The sequence below is a fragment of the Antennarius striatus genome, chromosome 11 (assembly GCF_040054535.1).
Source record: "Antennarius striatus isolate MH-2024 chromosome 11, ASM4005453v1, whole genome shotgun sequence".
In the NCBI taxonomy this organism is placed as follows: domain Eukaryota; kingdom Metazoa; phylum Chordata; class Actinopteri; order Lophiiformes; family Antennariidae; genus Antennarius; species Antennarius striatus.
Window position 1 is genome coordinate 3,682,755 of NC_090786.1, and position 20,054 is coordinate 3,702,808.

The 20,054-nt window shown below is 41.4% G+C and overlaps 1 protein-coding gene across 1 annotated transcript; it reads left to right on the forward strand.

The window, feature by feature from the left end:
* The first annotated feature begins 606 nt into the window (after positions 1 to 606).
* Positions 607 to 18,591, forward strand: pitx3 (paired-like homeodomain 3). The gene is made up of 4 exons (XM_068328298.1): positions 607 to 876; positions 6,407 to 6,524; positions 10,606 to 10,811; positions 15,969 to 18,591. Exons 2-4 carry the CDS (start codon positions 6,416 to 6,418, stop codon positions 16,536 to 16,538), a joined length of 885 nt encoding a protein of 294 aa, XP_068184399.1. The 5' UTR covers positions 607 to 876; positions 6,407 to 6,415; the 3' UTR covers positions 16,539 to 18,591.
* The last annotated feature ends 1,463 nt before the right edge of the window (positions 18,592 to 20,054 follow it).

Consider the following 20,054-nt stretch of genomic DNA (forward strand, 5'->3'; position numbering starts at 1 on the left):
TGATCATTTGTCACAGCAGGGAGTTTATAATTTTAAAGGCCTTCTGGGAGCAGAATCAGTAGTTCTGTTCCTTCTGGGACCCGTTCTCAGACCCTCTGGCCGGAACCAGTTCCTTAATTATAAGTTAATTTAAAAAGTTTTCTCAGAACTGACCTTTTATACTCATCTTCGAACTTTTAATCATCCGTAGTTTGACGGTTGATCTCTTTTTATTCATGCTGGATATGTTAGCTTTGTGTTTACACATGTTGTGAAGCATGACTTGCTCTAGGAAATATTATTGTTGTTGTTGTTGTTGCTGTTGTTGTTGTTGTTAGTGTTGTTGTTTAGCAGGTCTTTGTAAACCAACTGACACCAGCGCTGGTAAATGTGGAGGCTGCAGGAAGGTGATGGAGTTTGTAGGAAGAAAAGCCAATGGGAGACAGAGGGAGGTGTGTGTTTGCAAAAAAAAAAAAAAAAAAAAAGACAGGAGCAGAGAGAGAGAGAGAGAGAGAGAGAGAGAGAGAGAGAGGGGAGGGGGCCGTCCTTTCCACACTGGACCTGTCACACACAATATTTAGCATGAAGTCACCCCCCTCCCCCTGCCTCGCCTCCCTTCCACCCTATTCTCTGCGTGGGGATCAAGCCTCACTTCTCCACAGCCTTCATGTCTGACGGAGGGAAGGAGAAGAAGAAGAAGAAGAAGAAGGAGTAGAAGAAGTGAAGGAGAAAGGGGAGGAAGAAGGACCGACTGACGCTTTTTTTTTTTAGGACTTTCTGACTCTCCGGGGAACTTTTGTCCATGTCACCAGTAAACCTGAGTCCAGGACGCGCATCAGCCTGCAGCAGAGCTCTTTGCCTTTTCCACGGATTAATTTAACCAGACCGGGATTCCATGTAAGTGTAAATATCCGACCTTTATTCTCACTTTTTATTTTTCCATTTCAGCGGATTTTTAGTCATGCGTAAAAGTTTTTTTAAAAAAAGCAAGAAGTGATCCGCGGGGTTACAACAGAGTAGTTTCAGTTTTTAGTTTTAGTGTCCGGGATTTGTCCCGACGATATATTAAAAATAAAAATAAAAAATAGACTGGAAAATACTTGAAGAACGCAGGAAAAGAAGGATATTTAACGTTTACGTTCAGTCGTGCGTCCTCAGGGCAGATTGTGATGCTGATGAGAGGAGATCCATCAGGGAACGGGATTACAGTTGATTCCAAGAGTTTAATTCAGAGATTAAATCCCGCCCCGGTCCACCCGGACCTTTCTGGGTTTTTATTCCCAAACATGAAGCTCTGCGTTGGGATGAAACAGATCGAGGCCTGCGGTGAAAAAAAAAAAAAGGTTGAGAGAAAATGTTAACGCAGCGCTTCCACGCCCCAGACGCGCATCTGCAGCCCGACGCGTTTCTGGTGGTGCAGCTCGGTTTTTGTGGGGGGTTTTTTAGTATTCACATTAAATCCTTTTGCCCCGGTCGTAAAAATATTTTAGACGTTTAATATATTCGGAGATATGGAAGAAACTGATAGCTGGCAGGTGGTTATATACCCCCCACCACCACCCCCACCATCACCACCACCACCACCTCCAACCATCACACAAACACTCACCCCATCACTTCATAAACTCTCATATCTATTACACGTCTCTGTTACAAAACGTTATGACTACCGAGTTGTGTTACGCATGAATTTAAATACTAGACTAATAATAATAATAATAATAATAATAATAATAATAATAATAATAATAATAATAATAATAATAATAATAATAATAATAATAATAATATAAAATTAAGGCACAATCATTATTTTTTTTCCTCTACGGATGGATTTATTAATTTCCTTAAATTATTTTATTATCATCTCGGGTCCGAAATTATTTTGTTAAACATAAGCTTGTGTTTAATGGAATAAACTCCTCCAGAGGAGTTTATTCCATTAATTACGTGTAAAATCAATAACACTAATATAAAGAGTGTAGATTAAAGAGTCGGAATTCTTCTTTTTTTAAAATACATTAAAGATTTATCCGTTTTCCAATGTTTCGTTTATTTGATTGAACATTTTGAAGCTTGTTGTTGTTGTTGTTTTTTCTTCTAACAAATCAAAACCAGGCAAATTTTCTTTTCAGGATTTGATTTTATGCCCGAGGCCTTCAGTTTGTGGCCTCCTTTGCATCTGATGCCGCGTCAGGACGTATGAAAATAAGATTTGTATAATCGAAGTTCACGTTTGGCCCTTGGGTGCCATGTAAATATTTATTTTAATGGTTGGCCTATCGCCCAGCAACAGAGGCCAGTCGGAGGATCTGGAGGCCGACGCGCCGACTATAACTCAATAAAACTGGTTAAAAAAAAAAAAAAAAAAAAAAAAAAAGGCCTGTTCTGTGACGTCACCTTTAATCTTATCTGACAGAACGAATCAAAATCACACAAAAATAAACGGATTTAATTTTAAAAAATCAAATAAATCCAATGAATGCACCTAAATTCACATTCTGGGTGATGATCTCTGTTCATGAAGCCGCTAAATGTACTAATTTAAAGAACTCCTCATAAATAAGAGGGACATTTTTTGAGTGGATTTTTGCGCTCAGAGTTGTGAACTATTTCTGTCCCTAATAAATAGTTGATGGAGAAATGCTCTGTGGACTTCTGACGGCTCGCACAGCCAATTATTGGCGGCTTCTCTTTGCGAGGAGGTAGTGATTATGCTGCAGGACTCAATCATATGCAAATGGCTGTTATGGGAGGGCAGAAATTAACATCTACAAACATTGGACTGAAATTCCATCTGCCGCCTCTTCGAGGAGGCCCTTAATAAGTTCTCAGACAGCAAAGTGACACACATCTTAATCAACTCTTAATCCGGGGAATTAATTCTCGACGCGTTTATGAATAATTCCCCGCAGTCCGTGGAAAATGGAAGCAGTCTGCCGAGAGGCGTCCACCAGATGGACCCGGCAATCTCCCGGAAAAAAAATAAAAATGAGAGGATTTTTTTTTTAGGGGGGGGTGGGCTTCCTTTATTATTGTTTTATTATTATCATCTCCAGATATATATGTGTTTTAATGAGATCGCTCTCTTATGCAAAGCGCCCCATCTTATGCAAACCCTCATCTCAACCCGCGGGAAAGGTGGGGTGGGGGGGGAGGCATTAAAACAAACAGGCCCATGCTATAACGAAGTTTCAGGTGGAGTCACTCCAGGAAATAGACGGTGCCCTGCCCGGGAAGAGATAGAGAGAAAGAGAGGTCCAAGCGCGCTCGTTATCAGTGATGGCTTGTTGGCCAAATTGAGCTCAAAGAGGGGGGTGGGGGTCTTGATTTTGGAAATATAATCATGTGATGCCCCCCTCCCGTGGGTGGCAGAGACGGGTGGCAAGGGGGGAGGAGGTGACACCTTGTTCTGGACCAAATAAGTGGCTTGCATCACCCACACGCCAGCCGGCCTCTCAGCACCAGGCCGGCCGTCCATCCATCACTGCCACGCAGGATTTAGTCACCCCACCCCACCCCACCCCCTACCCCAACTTCACCCCCCACCCCCTCACCCCCACCGGACTGGCTCACGTTCATATTTCTGACTGAAATACCGGACCCCGCTGAGACCAGGGACAGCTGTGGGTCTGTCCGGCCACTGGTGGCGGTTCGTGGATGTTTTATTTCTTTATTATTTCTTTATTATTTCTTTTATTTTGTTTCTTTTAAAACACAATAAAAGGGATTCGAGGCAGCAAAAGGAAATAAAAACCAAGTGTAATTATTTTTTTTTCCAGGCTCATTTTAGCCGCAACAAATACCTTTTCTTTTTCTTTTTTTAATTATTATTATTGCACCCCCCCCCCCTCTCACGGACAGGTGAGATTCAACGCGAACCGTTTCCCTCACACCCGAACCCACAAATCCTCCGCTGTTCCAAAACCAAGAACAATATTTGTCCAGTTCTGAAGGAGGAACCCGATCCTTCTAACCCGCGGCTGAACTTTAACACCCAAATCCGAATCAGAGTCTCATTAATCCACAGCCACAACACGGGGGGGGGTGCTTACCGAGGTAATCTCTCCGCTGGGAGATGTGACCTTTTTCTTGTCTTGCATCTTTTTCTTCTTCTTCTTTTTTTTTTCCCATCATACACCGAGGCCTCCGGCCGGCGCGCGTCTTCCGGTCCTAATCTGTTCTGATTGGTTCTCACGGAGACTCAACGCGAAACAGATGCGAGGTTTGACTTTGAAGTCCGTCGGCTGGTTCTAATGAGGAGGCCGCAGGTGAGGAAGAGGAGGGCTCACCTGTCCTAAGCGCTCACCGGATGTCAGGAGGTTCGGACCAATGAAACCAGCGACATGTCTGTAGAACATTATTTAAAATCTTTAAAAAAAAATAAAAAATAATTAAAAAACCCTCCTGCCTTCGATTTTTATCAGATTCAAAGTCCAGAAAATCAGAATCAGGTCGTTTTCATCAGAAACCGAATCAGAACGCGGATGAATTTTTAATCATTGTCGCAACAGTACGTTTTTAACGCGCCTGAGTCCCAACTATTTATTATAAAATAATAAATAAAAACTATATATAAATTTTTTTTTTTTTTTTTTAAAAAAGCTATTGCATAAACTCAAAATGAAAGGTAACATGTGTCCAAATTAGAAGCAGGATCAAAAACAAGCGTTTTGAATTTCAGTTTTAAAAGATTACAACGCAAAAACATTAGTTTTCAGGTATATCTGTAGGTAATAGTAAAAACAAACAAACAAACAAATCAACATCGACATCATCAAACTGTCTGTTTGGGTTCATTATCTCATCTTTATTAAAAAAAATAAATAAATAAAAACAAAACCTCGTCCTTTGGAATTGAACAGAAGAAACGGCGCTCACGTCTGCCAGAAGTAAAAATACGTGACGTTAGTATTTCCCTCCTCCGTCCCTCGACGTGTTAAAGAGTTGTCATCTCCAGGAATAGACGCTGACATGAGGCGGTGATGATGTTCACAGAGCGCCGAGGGGGGGGAAGGCCTCTCAGCAGCTCCACGTCCAGCTTCAGGGTCTCTGCCCGGCCGGACAATGCGCTGCTGCTGCTGCTGCTGTTGTTGTTGTTGTTGTTGTTGTTGGGTCCTCATGCTGAAGTCACGTGACTGGCACAGAAAAGACTGGTATGGATGGAGGAGGAGGAGGAGGAGGAGGATGGAGGATGAAGGTGTTTGAAACTTCTGGACAAACCTTTAGAACTAACGTTCATCTCGTTTTTACTTGATAAAGGAGGGGAGGCCGTGACGTCACTTTGCACCCGCTTTACCACCCCCCACCCCCCCACCCCTGTGTGTGTAAATACACGGTTTTGATATGTGACATTTGTTCAGCTCTGCTTTTATTATCTGCCATGAATCGAACTTCGCCGGCTGAAGGTGACGTTTATAATGGGACCAAAGTTTGGGCTGTTGGAGTCTTTGTGCGCCTCTGTCAACACGGATTAGGACACATCCCCACCCGACAAACACAGGAGGTGTAAGACAAATATTAGGAGTCTATTCTACATTATGATATTATTAATAATAAGAAGAATCAAACTGTCAAACCGTCCTCATGCAGCTCAAAATAGAGTCGTTTCAGGCCAGGTCCTGTTATGGCTGCTGACGTCACAGCTCTAAATGGGGGGGGGGGGGGCGTGGACGGATGGATGCATATACATTTAATTATGTTATTATTGAATTATGTAAATAATATTAAAAAAATACATATCTAAAATTAAAGAATTTGCATTAATGTATATTAATCTTAAATCTTTCTGTTTTGGGGTCATATTTGATAAATACCTCTAAAAGACAAAAGAATGGAGATGAAATTCTCTAAATGTGTTTCCTTGGTAACGATGATAAGTAAATCAACAACCATTAACCAGAAATGATGGCTAAATTTGTTTCCAAAAGACCAAAAGCTTTATTATAGAATGAATTCTCTTTGTGTAGAATATAAAACCTAAACTATTAAGAAACTCATAAACAGTGGTTTGTTTATTTATCTAGTTGTTTATTTCCTTTAACCTCCAAAAGCAGATGCAGATTTTAGCCAATGAGGAAGATCCACACAAACTAAAAAATAAATAAATCTGTGTTTAAATGACCTTTAATTTGGAATAAATTAAGAAAGAGACAACCACGGAATTTTTCAAAAAAAAAAAAAAGTGTGTGTTTGTGTGTGTGTCTGTGTGTGTGTGTGCGTGCGTGTAACTGGAGCCCCAGGAGACAGCTGGTTTTAATAAAATTAGAATATTAACATTATTCTAGTGGCGACTGCAGGCTTTACGTCACAACTAATGAAATGTGCATAAAGTGATGACGTCACATCGGTCCTGCTGCTGCTGTTGATGATAATGATGATGAAGCCTGACACCTGTCTGTCTCTCTGCCTGTCTGTCTGCCTGCAGAGCCTGGTTATGGACTTCAACCTGCTGACGGACAGTGAACCGCGCAGCCCCGCGCTGTCGCTCTCCGACTCCGGGACCCCGCAGCACGACCCGGGCTGCAAGGGCCAGGACACCAGCGGTTAGTGCGGAGCGTCCGTGTGCCCCCCCCCCCCCTCACAACCCCACCATGAATTCTGGGATTTAATAATTTTTTTTTAGTTTGAATATGTCGTCTCGTTATTTCATCATTCTGAATTTCAAGACTAAACAGGATTATAACGAGGAATTACCTGAGGAGTCCGGAAAAATCACTCTGAATATGGAAATTAACTATTTTTCTGATTTAATTCAGCATATTACAAAAATGTAATTTATGTAATAATCGTCTAAAATAAATCTGGAATATATTTAAAGGAAACAGAATGACTGCAGGTCCACCTTCTTCTAAATGCTGACGGATGATTTCAGATTACATCTCAGGTGATCTAAAAATCCATCACCTTTAACTAATCCCTTTAACTATAAACCGAACTGTCCCTTAATTCCCATCAAAATGTCAACGTCAGCAGGTGTTGCGCCTCCTGCTGCTTCATTATAATTCTGCTTCTGCCTGTAAAACGTTTCTTTAATGATCTGATGCGTTTATGAGACCCTGAGAAGGAGAACTAGATATGATATAAATACCTTATTATGAATAAATGAAGTAAAACCAGGATAACTGCATTGGAAACTTATTTTTATTTTTATTGTGTAACTAATTCTCAACTACACAATTCATTTGTTATCATTTATTTTTGGAGAAAATATTAATCCCTGTTTTTTTCCTTCTCTATATTATATATAAATTTTATATAAAAATTTTCCTGTTACAGAGATTTTAATTTTTGATTTCTGGATTGATTCATCTTCATCAGTTGGAGAATCCAGCAAATAGTCCCATCCTGGCAGTGAGAGAACAAACCTAATTGTTCTTCTTCTTCTTTTTGTTAATTTATAATTTATGTTTTTCACAATTTGATTGTGAAAACATCTGATTCTTCATATTATTTGTTTGTGATCCACTATGTAAACCATGATGCTGCCAAAAAATATCCCAGTCAATTCACCGTTTGAAACTACATTCGTTTTAAATCCCACATCACAAAAAAACTCTCCTTTAATTATTTACAAGCTCAGCGGCGAATGGCAGAGAATAAATAAAAACTGTCCCCTGCAGAGTTTTGATGCAGGGCATGAGGGAAAATAAAATTTAAAATGAAAGTGACTCTCAGTTTTAGCTGCTGTGAGAATCATTGCTCCAGCATATAGTCAAATACGGATCCTTTGGATCGCCGCTTTTCTTCCAGTTTATTCCTCCCTTTCGATGAACACAGGCCTCAATGCGACTGCCACACCTCACCTCTCACTAAACAAGTATGGACAAGCTCATCCATCTCATCGCCATGACACCCATCCTTTTATTTTACAGACAGAGTCAGTCGGATTTTAACCCTTGTGTTGTTAAGCGTTTCCTGAATGACGGTGATCCTTCAATCGAAATCTATACAATTTACTTTTACAGCATGAAAACTATATGAACTATCAGATCCAGATCCTGGTCCTGGTCTGGATATGGCAGACTGAGGTTTCTTATCTGAGATAAAAACAGATTCAGTCATTAAACTGATTTATGTCCAGAAACTCGAGGTAGAAAATGATAAATATCTAAATAAACAGATGCACGTCATCTCCAAACATCTACACAGAAGGAAACGTTATTATTTATGTATTATTTTATTACAAAAATAAACATCCCATCCTTGTCTTGATTATCATTACCAGAAATCACATTTCATTAAACCAAACAGAGATTTATTGGACCGTGTGATCCAGCAGAGGTTTAGCGGTAAATGATTAAAACGTGTATCCAGTTTATAGCCGGGATCTTTTCATGATACTTCCATCCATGTTTACTTAAACTCCAGAACCATCCGTCTCTTCTCTCTTTGTATCCGATGACTTGTTGCTCTTGCTATCGGAACAAGACAGCCTTTTTATTTCCGGGAATATGTTTTCAATATTTTCCCAGGAAAGTGATTTTCCTAAAAGCTTGTTTTCCAGATTAAATCGAGCCGAGAGGCCGACCTGTCGTGTTGGCACATTATCGGTCAGATTGCTGCTATTGTTGGTCAGCGCGTCGCTCTAAAAAGGGTTGCCCTTTCGTCTGTATTGTATTATAGACTCCGGCCTTAAGTGACAGCTTACCCAGTGTCAGTTTACTGCCAGATAACAGCCTCAGCCTGGCTCTTATTGGTTTTGCCGGTGGCCCTGCGGAGCCTCTTTTTAAACCCTGCTGATCATTTCCAACGGCTCCAAGAGCTAAGCCTTCGCCAAACAGAGCCCAACTTGCCCCAGTCACAAAAGCCTGATCCGCGGGATTAGCTGGCCAGCTAATTTCACTTCTTTCTGTGAGGTCTTCAGATTCGGGGGTGGGGTGGAAAGGGGGTGAGATCTGGCAGAAAGGGAGCCCCGGCAGACATAACATGGATGTGTGGTCCTTTAAAATCTCTGCGCTGGGGGCCAAATGCGATCACTCAGTGCTCCTGCACATCTTTGAAGCTAATGCAGTGTTTGGAATCGCTCTCCTCTTCTTCTGGCTTGTCGTTCTCCAGACTTCAGAACGGAGGGATTTCAGATGATGTTTGATTTGACGGTTTCCAGCGATGGGGTGGCGCTGACGCAACGTGGGGTGAAGGGTGTCAGAATAATGTGCTGTTTTAACCCTGGTGTTTGAATCCACACGGCTCATCGGGGGTTCAAATGTCCAGCTCTGTTGTGTCTGATCCGTAAACACGGCGTGTGTTATGAAGCTTCATTAGCAGCTAATGTATTCATCGCTTACAGACATCATAGAGTCCTTACAGTCCTCTACAAGAACCTGATATCTCCCTGCATGAAGGACTGAATGTCTTCAGGCTTTAGAGAAACGCGGAACGTGCCAATCAAATAAAGGAATGGACCCCAGCGGTTCAGTTCTGTTCAGATGAAGGATCAAATGCTTGAAATAAGAAATTCCGGCTTGGACGAAGCAGTTGTGTCTCAGATTGTCATCTAATCCACTCAAGTAAGGTTTAAACCGCTCCTGCGAGGCGTTCCCTAACCCGAACCCTGAACTTCAGGACATCTGGGGCCTAAACCCAACCACAAACCGGGCTCTGGACTCCAACCAGGATGACCGGCGTCCACCTCCTGCCCTCAAACCGCCTCCCTTCCACACCAACGTTGAGTTTTCTTCAGTCAACACAATCCTGGGATTCTCTTACAGACATATTTGCTTTAGCAGATTAGTTGTGTTAAGTCTAATTTCTAGGAGGCGGAAACACTTTAATTATTACTGAGGTACAAAAAGAAAACAGCGATTATGTGACAACTTTTTGTTAAAATCTCCCAGGGCAAAGTGTCCTGTTCCCTGAAGGCTTTGAGTTGGTTTCTCCTCAAATCAATTATTGATTTCTAACATGATTTTGCAGTGTGTCTCCTGATCATGAAGCAGGTATGACGATAAAACGCCTCAGATGTTTCCGAAATACATTTATGGCTCTTTCTTCGACGGAATCTTTGCGATTTTTGTATATGTTTGTCTATTTTTTCAGCTTTAGAACATTTGCAGCTCTTTTTTTGGTTTGCGCAGTGACTCGTTTAGGAGTCACCTGTTGGGTGTGGACTCACCATGAGGCGTGGTCGAGTTTTCATGTGGACGGATTTCGTTAAATCTCATTTTGGTGGTCAAACTGAAACAAAGACGTGGAAACAAATGTTTGGTTGATGGTTAGAAACTTTTAACTAGTGGTGTTAAATGTGAGTTTTTGGACTCTGGCTTCAGAGTCAATCTCGATGAACTGTTGTAAGGTCACATCCTCTGAGACTCTCTTCCACTGATGGGAACAAATGGCTGTGAATATAGAGATTCAAACTTCAGACCAGCTATCAACATGTTGTTTAAATGCTCTGAGCAATTTAAACAACATGTTGCTCAAGGCGTCTTCACCACGGCGTCCGTGTTGTTCCCACAATACGACTTGAAAGCTCGCAAACATATGGAAGTCGGAAGATCGACTTCCCAGCCTGGGAACCGGGGCCCATCTGAGGAGCACGTGAATGAATGATCCGGTTTTGTTTTCTCGCGTCGTCACGCTCGTTCCTCCGTTCTCACGAAGTTGTTTCTGCCTATGCGTCCACAGACACAGAGAAATCCCACCAGAACCAGCTGGATGAGTCCAGCGCCGAGGACGGATCGCTGAAGAAGAAGCAGCGGCGGCAGAGGACTCACTTCACCAGCCAGCAGCTCCAGGAGCTGGAGGCCACCTTCCAGAGGAACCGCTACCCCGACATGAGCACCAGAGAGGAGATAGCGGTGTGGACCAACCTCACTGAGGCACGGGTCAGGGTGGGTACACATGACTCTACCAAGGTCCCAACGGACCAGCAAACCCTCAAATGTTTCTGTTACACCAGCTTGTGAGTGTTGAGGTCCTCCTCTGCGGTTGAGGGTTTGTTAATTCGTGAAGTTTCACCCCATTGGTCACAAACGGCCGCAGAACAACAGCCTGATCCAGTCCAGATAACTCGAAAAAGTTAAGTCAGTCTGTTGCACGTCAGTCGGCACGTTGGGTCAGCGCGACAACTGCTGGCCAGATTGCCATAACATTTGGGACATTGCCCAGATCCTGACTCCAGATGAGCTTTATTTCCGTCCCTCTAGCTCCATCATGGGGACAAATTTTCCAGTTGTATCCGACAGACAACAAGAACACTGCAGGGACTGACACGAAATGTATGGAGCACATGTTCCTCAACAGATACCTCGGCTTTCACATGTGTACAACTGCTCACTTCTGTCAGTTTGCACATTTGTTACACAAAGTACGATACAGATTCCCACAAACTTTCCCCCAGGCCAGAAAGGAGATCATTAAATTTTGGTGCGGAGTTGGATAATGGGTTGGAATATTGCAGGATGTTCCCATGTTTTCTCTAAATACATGTTAGCACATGCGGAAGACAAGCTAAACAAGCCTTTTTAGAATTGTTCAATCATGAAGTTTTGGATCTAAATTCATTAAAATCAGTGTAATATCAGAAGAACGGGTCTCTAGAAAGTAAAATATCCATGCAGGTGGAAAAACGTTCGAGTTTCTGGGGCTTCAAGAGCTAAGCTAACAGTGAGCTTAGCAAAACTAACATTAAAATCTGACTCATACTGTGCGAACTAAGTTTGAGGCCTTTTTACAGATTATCTAAATAAATTTTTAATTATAAAAATACGTCTAAATTCTTAAACGGGTTCTTTCGATGCAATCGCATGAAGAATCAGGATTCATCTGGACTCATTCATTTGGTTATTTTTGTTTGTTGCAAATTACACATCTGTGGCAAATGCAGGAAACATAATGACTGAGGAGACGTCCTTTGTTGTGTTGAATGATAAATTTATTTTCACAAAAACAGAATGTGGCGGCAAAGGGGGCAAATAAAATCGCATTGAACTGAAGGCTGGCTAACATTTTTAAATACCAGGTGCATCAAGGTCTTACCTAGATCTTCTCGTCATAGCAACAGAGGAACAGCAGGAAAATTGAGTGACAAACTGCTTACGTTCCGGTATCAGCCAACAAGTCTTCTTTTTGAGGGTTGTCTAATTAATTCTGCAATTTGTTACGGATGTTGAGGTTTTAGAAAGTAAAAACGACTGAAATCCAATCAAACAATTTGTAGTACATTTGTTCGAACATCTCCTAAAAGTTCTAGTAAATACAAATATATTAAACATGCAATTAATGGTAATCAATCACCCATTGATGTTGGAATTCACGTTGATGATTTCATGAATTGTGTATTTTATTTTGGTCTAATGGAGCTTCAGATGAGCCACTGAAGCTAAATGTCAAAGGTCCAGTGGAGTGTACCCATACCCAGTGGTTTGGTCATGGCAGCTATATGGAGCAAGAGGACACACATTCTGATGGACAACAATACAATCACCGGCCTGCCTGACAAGTAATGGATCAAATTAATGTTGGCTGGTTGAAAGGTCACATAGCGCGCATTCTTGGTTGTTATTTTGAAAGTACAACAGACTACATATTGTCACGTCCTTAATGCCGATCGGTGGCCTTTCTAAAGCCTCCGCGCAGGCAGATTGGTACATGCCAAAAATACTTCACCTGTCAGCTTGATTCATGCGATTTGTCAGAGAGCTGTTGTTAATCATCAAAGTTCCAGCATGAACATATTAACATTCAACAGGGGGGGGGGGGATAGAGGGCGGTGTTTGTTCAGTATCACGGACCTGGTACTTCACTGAGTTAGCCGCTAACTGCTAGGAGCTGCACTTTAAATCTCTTGGTTGTATAATAAAAAGCTGTTAATGCATCATTCATAATGTTAGTTTTGGTATTGTATCCTGTATGAACAGGAAAAATCTAGATTTTACAATTTTTTTTTTTTAGTTCTTGTCCTCTTCCTGCTTTAAACAGGAAGTCATTCGAATTGACAGGTAACCTCCCGATTGGACAGTTTCAGCCATTATCCTCCTACGTCATCATCAGAAAACCAAACTCGAGTTCAATGTTTCTGATGTGAAGGTTCACATTTTGTTGGTTTTACCAGCCTGAACAGTGTTAGCTGACTGTAGATGGACTCTTAGGAGTCATTTCAGGTAAACAAGGTGAGCCTGGCTCATCTTTATTTCCTCTACTGATGAAGAATAGCAGGCGGAAGACCTTGCTCATTATTTCAAGATAGACTAAATGAGATTATTTGAGATTAAGTTCCAGTTTTTACGTTGTTTTCTTTACTTTGAGGGTCATACCATGGAGCTAATCTGTGCTTTATAGTCTTGGTCTTCAGAGGGGCAATGGAGTCTAACGTCATTAGCATTGAGCCTGCAGCACTATCAGCCTGATGATCAATTTAGAAGGGGCTAAAGTTAGCATCGGAGTCCTCTGTTATATTGAGAGATGGCTTTGAATTAAATCTCGATGGAATCACTTCCTATATTTAGCTACAGCACAATCACATACACAGCTAGCGTAGGAATGTTTGCCTCATAGCATGTGGTCCAGCAAAAAGGAATTCAATTTCGGTGCCATTTGCTAGAACAAGGTGGAGGGTGTGGTTCAAACAAAGAGTGGGCTTATATATGTAGGCTACACATTCAAGCTCGCACCAAACAGACTGTCCCTGGAGCGTCGCCATCAGAACTGGCTAATGGAAATGGAATGTACAGTACCGTCACTGTCCTGTCCACTTGAATGGGAGCCTTTTGACTGGTGCTGCACTTTCAGCAATGAGTTATTGAACTTTACATTGCACAAGTAGATTTAAATTAGTGACAGCTAACCAGAACACAAGTGTATTTTAGTTTAAATCAATACATGATGGGTAGTAAAGATTTAGGCAAGAAGAAGTCAAGCATGGTATAATTCTACGGGTGTAATTAGCTGATACGGTTAAAAGTGCACTAAGGTTTTCGTCTGCCTTGGTTTTTCTGTTAGTGGGAATAGTCAAAAAGCCATGAATGTATTTTGGGGACAGGGTGAAAATTGTGGCAATAAATGTTAATTAAACTCTGAGGCATATTTGGGTCCAAATGAAGATATGGAATCTCTTTTTACTTTCTTCATCATAGTGATTTACGGCCCAGTGATCTACTGCAAAACATAATGTTCAATTGTTTCTCTCAAGTACGTCTACTTTCACCCACGTTTGTGACGGATTACACAAAATCGTCTGGATGGATCTCCACAACAATTGGTGGAACCAAAGTCCAGGAAATAACGTACAGAATTTTGTCCACTCCAGGACAATAAGGCGGATGTCGCGATTTTTCTCATTCTATTTAACATTTTGAGAGTTTTCCATACATTCCCATACGTATTGTGTTGGGGTGAGACGTGAGAAAGAAACCATTAAATTTTCATGTGGATCCAAGAACTCTGAGACTTCATTCGAAACTGGCTTTTTCAATTTTCCTGAAGATGCTTCAATGTCCGTGACACTTTGCAGAAGGATGAGGGCAAACAGACACACTGCTGACAGTCTAATCTTGCATCAAATTTACATCAAGATTTTTTCAAGGCAGTATTTTGATCTCCCTTCATGCGCTCATTTGATCATTTTACAGAAGACGTATGAATATGGATGCAGATGAGCCACTGATAACCTTGACATTCAGCCTTTTCCACAAACAGCATTGCCTCCGAGTCACAGAAAAGATTGGATAGCTTCTGTTCCCGGACGCGGGGCTTCCCCTGCTGTCACTGAGTGGGGTGGAAAACTCAGTCATGCACTTTGTACTCAACATATTAATGGTCAACAGCATTCTGTTACTATAATAACAGAGGATTGGATGATACACAGCATGCATGCCAGGGCAGCAGAGAGCCGGTTGAGTATCAACACAGGAAAGGCCTGTAAAAGTTTTACGAGGATTAAAGAGATAAAACACTCGATGCCAAATTATTTTAATGTAAAACAAATACACGTGCGTTAACAGACGACCGGGCGTCAGTCACATACTGCATTTTCCTTTCGATATCTGCGAAGGAAAGATTTTTGTCTGGCGAAACTTTACTGGCAACTTTAAACTCCTATGAACTTGGAGTCGCATTTAAATTTTAAACATCGTAATTTTGATTTTCCACTAAAGCTCTAATCCAATTCATATCCTCCAAATATAGGACCATAAAACGACAAATGTGAAGATTGCTCTTCCCTGACATTTCTTTCTTTGAGATCTCACTATTCAAATAAGTCAATAATTAGTTTTAATAAGCTTTGCCTAATATGACTGTTTGATGATACACTTCAAGTCACTCTCTGGGATCATTACGTCTTTCAAAAATTCTGGATACATATGCGCATAATATTACTGAAAATATTTGAGTTGGGTTAGAATAGTCTGACTTCATGGTTTAGAATTAGACTTGATTAACTCCTGAAACTTTATGAGAGGGAAAAAGTCATTTAGAAACAGCTTCCTCATGCTTTTTAATTTTGGTTCTGTGAGGAAAAATATTAAAATAAAATAGGTTTAAAAACATCTTGTGCTTTAGTTGCTGTCTGTCATCGACATTTTGAGTAACAAATGTTTTCTGAATATAAATTTTCTCATGAAATTGCAAGCAGGAATACAAAGCAGGAGAAACAATAACCAGCTGCTTCATGTAAGTCCTAATATAATTTACATTTTGAACAGATGTGTCTGAATTTATAACTTTATTCATAAAAATTATCAGCTGAGAAAGTGTCAATAATGCCTAATCTTACGATGTTAAAGAAAAATGTGAAATAAAAAAATGATTTTGCCCCTTTAAAGAGATCCACAGAAATTTTTTTATGGGATTCATTCTGGGATGAGATCCATTCTCTTACAAAGTTTCATGGAAATCTGTAGTTTTTGTAGAAAATAGTCAATAAACCAACAAACCGACAAGATCTAACATCTAGTGTAGGTCACTAGACACCAAGACTACACAAAACAAAGAGTTCAGAGAGGATCAGCTGCACACTTCAATTACTTTTCTTCTTTTGCCCTCCTCAGGTGTGGTTCAAGAATCGGCGCGCCAAGTGGAGAAAGCGGGAAAGGAACCAACAAGCAGAGTTGTGCAAAAATGGTTTCGGTGCTCAATTCAATGGACTCATGCAGCCCTACGATGACATGTACACGGGCTACTCCTACAACAACTGGGCCACCAAGAGCTTAGCTAGCAGCCCGCTCTCCGCCAAGAGCTTCCCGTTCTTTAACTCAATGAATGTAAGTCCCCTGTCCTCCCAGCCGATGTTCTCCCCCCCGAGTTCCATCCCCTCTATGAACATGGCATCTAGCATGGTGCCCTCAGCGGTGGCCGGTGTTCCTACCACGGGGCTCAACAACCTAGGCAACCTCAACAACCTCAACAGCCCCACGGCGCTCAACACGGTAGCGGTGACCGCGGCCACCTGCCCGTACGCCACCACTGCCAGCCCCTACATGTACAGAGACACCTGTAACTCCAGTCTGGCCAGCCTGCGGCTCAAGGCCAAGCAGCACGCCAACTTCGCTTATCCAGCGGTGCAGAACCCCGTGTCCAACCTGAGCCCCTGCCAATACGCCGTGGATCGACCGGTATGAAGACAAAACTCAGATGACGACCCCTGACCCATTAAAGCCCACAATTCCCCCCCCCCCCCCCTCACTTCACATCTCCTCAGTTCCTTCTCAGAGCTGCCAAATGTGCCGCGGATCGTCTCGATGGTACTCAAGAAAAATCCTCAGCAGACATGCCCAGATGGACCACGGCGTTTCAAAGGAATTCTTTGCCGCCACTTGCGTTTAAAAAGGATTTCTCCAGATTATTATCCATTATCATTTTTTCCTTCTTTTGAACTGCATGATTAGAGTAAATGTAGAAACCAAGGGTAAATAAACTGTGGAAGCTTCAACTGGACTGGTGGTCAACATCTTGGCCTAAAAAAAATTCATCGAATGCGATCTTCGCTTTATCGCAGGGAAAAGGACCTGTGCTTGCAGTGCGGGAGAAATAGAGATGTATATAATGGACTTTTTTCTGTTTTGTATGTGAGAAAAAAATATGATATAGTACTTTAAAGATGAGAAAAGCATGTTCTTCAAAAGCAGACCCAAGGTTGATGTACTGTAAGCAGATCCTTTAGGAACTTTATCCTTTGTTGTGAATTCTTCTTACCTTGGAAGGTCGTGGGTCAAAGGTCAGCTTTTGGCAGAAGGGGGGGAAGTCTTGTAAAGTGAGCACAATGTCAAACACAAATTCAACAATTTACTCACACATATACGAGAATATCAGCAAGATTCTTCAAGCAAAACACTAAAAAGCCATTCAGTATATAGATTTGTGTGGTGTTATACAAAGGGAGTCCATGACTGTAAAAAAAATGTATGTAAGAGTGCAGTTGTCATTACAAAAAAAACAAGCTTTTTTTTCCCCGGTGTAACCTGCTTTATCTCATTAAAGAACCAATTAAAGGATCAGTTTTTATGAACTACAAATGGAATCCAGCGAAAAAGTGTGTATCCATCCACATCTCGAATCTTTAACTCACTGTTTCGCAAGACGACGAGCTGAAACTGATGGAAACCCACTTCCACAGAAACACTTGCTGAAAGTTAGTAGCACCTGGAAGAGGAGAGGTGTTGGGAGATATAGATGTTCCCGCTGGCTGCTCACTGATATGTTTGACCTACAGGGTGACCAGCAACCGCAAGCTATCCCCTAACACAGCAGGAATTCAAAGAGGCTGACGCTGAAGCGGCGCCAGGAGTACGCAACAGCCTCAAGGAGCCCCGTCGACCCCTGCCAGTGATCACGTCTTGGACATTTCCTGTTTTTAAAACGCTTATTTCTGGAACAACTCTAGTCAAATTTTAAGTCAACTTTGTCTTGAGGTTGAAGATGCGTGAACAGTGAACCGCTCCACTCTGACATTCAGTATCTACATCTCATGACTGATCCATTATTCAGTCTGACCAATCACGATTGAGATGTTTATGGCAGATGGTGTGTGTGTGTGTGTGTGTGCGTGTGTGTGTGTGTTGTTCAACCCGTCACATTTAACGTGACATTTTCTTCACCGCAGTCACCCAAAACACCTGGAATAAACAGCCAATGAATTTGTTCGGCTCATCTCCACAACTATGAAACTTCCAACTTCCAGCACTTGCAATTAAATCCTGATTTAATTGCACACACACAACGTGTGTGTGTGCTTGTGTGTGTGTGTGTGTGTGTTGTTCAACCCGTCACATTTAACGTGATGTTTTCTTCACTGCAGTCACCAAAAACACCTGGAATAAACATCCAATGAATTTGTTCGGCTCATCTCCACAACTGTGAAACTTCCAACTTCCAGCGCTTGCAATTAAATCCTGAGATTTATCCCCCTTTAAATACGTTGAGCAAACAGCTCATAAAAAGTATTCACTTTGTTTAGTTAATAACTTTGAAAAGCCGCTGTAAGCCAGTTCTAATTTTTTCTAATCCCCTACGAGGAACAGACAGAAAGACGAGTCTGCTGAATTACTTTTCACTTTTTCGCCAGTAATTGCCATGAAGGCATTATCTGCTCGAGTCCTAATTATATTTATCACTTTCATTTAGTCCACCTTCTGCGAGACATTAATCTACCATAGCAATGACGAATAGGGAAACTCTTGCAGATTTTACAGGCACAGGTTTGGGAAAATAAGCAACCGAATCGTCCATTGTGGACCTGAAACATCAAATATTAGCAGAAACCTTTGTGTTTGCTGCAGGTTTGTCTGAAGTAATAAAGTATTCATAACCCTGCATAGTGTTTCAGATATGATCTTAAATATATAACTGATCGTGGTCCACAGAAAGTAGCTATTCTTTGTTCTAGAGACCTGACAAATCCCTATGAGCAGGAAAAACTGTCTTTTGGCAAGGGTGGGGGCATCAAGAAGTGATTCCAAAATTTGGATTCCAAAGAAAAGCTTTCATTTCGATTCTGCTTATCCATCAGTTCAGCTTCAGTCGTTTACAAAACAAGCAGCGCTCAAATGTGTGGCTTTACGTTGTCCTGGAAAACGCCAGGTCAGCACAAATAAACACCTTTGCCAAACTTATTTTCTGCAAGGGAGGATGCATGACTAACATGACTTAACACCTTCACCGACACGGCGTACAAATCAGCGAGGACACGGTGTTCCACGTGTCCCATGGTTCTACCTCAACTGACTCAGCCTCCATCTCAGGCCAGCAGCAACGACCCCAATCGGGGTAATGGAGCAAAGTCGGACTGGTCTGCAACAAACAAATTATTCTTTTCTGAACTACTGTAAACTATCAATGGAAGGTTGTCCTTCATAGTCAGAATTGAAATCCTTCTCATTAAAATCCAAATTATTTTCAGTCATATTTAACAGGCAGAAACCTCAAGCAGATCCAAATTCAAGGTAAACGGCACTCTACTTTGACTGGTTGGGGTGAACAAGAAAGATAAATCAGATATTATTATATAAAAATGACAATTTGTAGTATTTATATTGACTACTACTGATGATGATGCTAATTATTCTGATCGTGTACACAGCCCTAACCTGTAATTACAGCTAGGCTATGTAATATATCAACGTTTAACTTGGTAAGTTCATCATTTGTTTCCAGAACTGAAGCAACAATGACTAAAAGACATTTCAGAGACTTTAGCTGAACAAGGTTTCTCTCTTTATATCAGTCTAACCATAAGTCACACAATGGCCTTCACCTCACAGCAGGTGTGAGTCACTCCACAATGAGCTCTTCCCTGCAGCTAACAGCTGCTAATAGCACACCTGTCTGGAGGTGAGGAGCACACCTTGTTAGGGTTTTTCCCCCAAACAAAGCCCTTTATTTAAATCAGAAAAACAATATTTCCAAATCGAAGGTTGAATGAGAAAAATAATCTTGTGTTTCAATGTCAAAATTACAAAATGTCATCCACCATCACGCTTTACTAGTTAACAACATTCAATACTCTTAATTTAGACTTAAGCGAAACACGACCTGAAGTCTTTCAAAAGACGCTTCTTTGTGGGATTGGGGAAATGTATTGTTCCTATGGCAGGTGTTGGAAAATCACTGCCAATGCCCTCTTTCTCCATCTCTTTTCT

Coding starts and splice junctions, on each gene's coding strand:
- pitx3 (XM_068328298.1), top strand. CDS start 6,416: ATGGACTTCAACCTGCTGACGGACAGTGAACCGCGCAGCCCCGCGCTG. Junction 6,525..10,605: donor CAAGGGCCAGGACACCAGCG/GTTAGTGCGGAG, acceptor ATGCGTCCACAG/ACACAGAGAAATCCCACCAG. Junction 10,812..15,968: donor TCACTGAGGCACGGGTCAGG/GTGGGTACACAT, acceptor TGCCCTCCTCAG/GTGTGGTTCAAGAATCGGCG.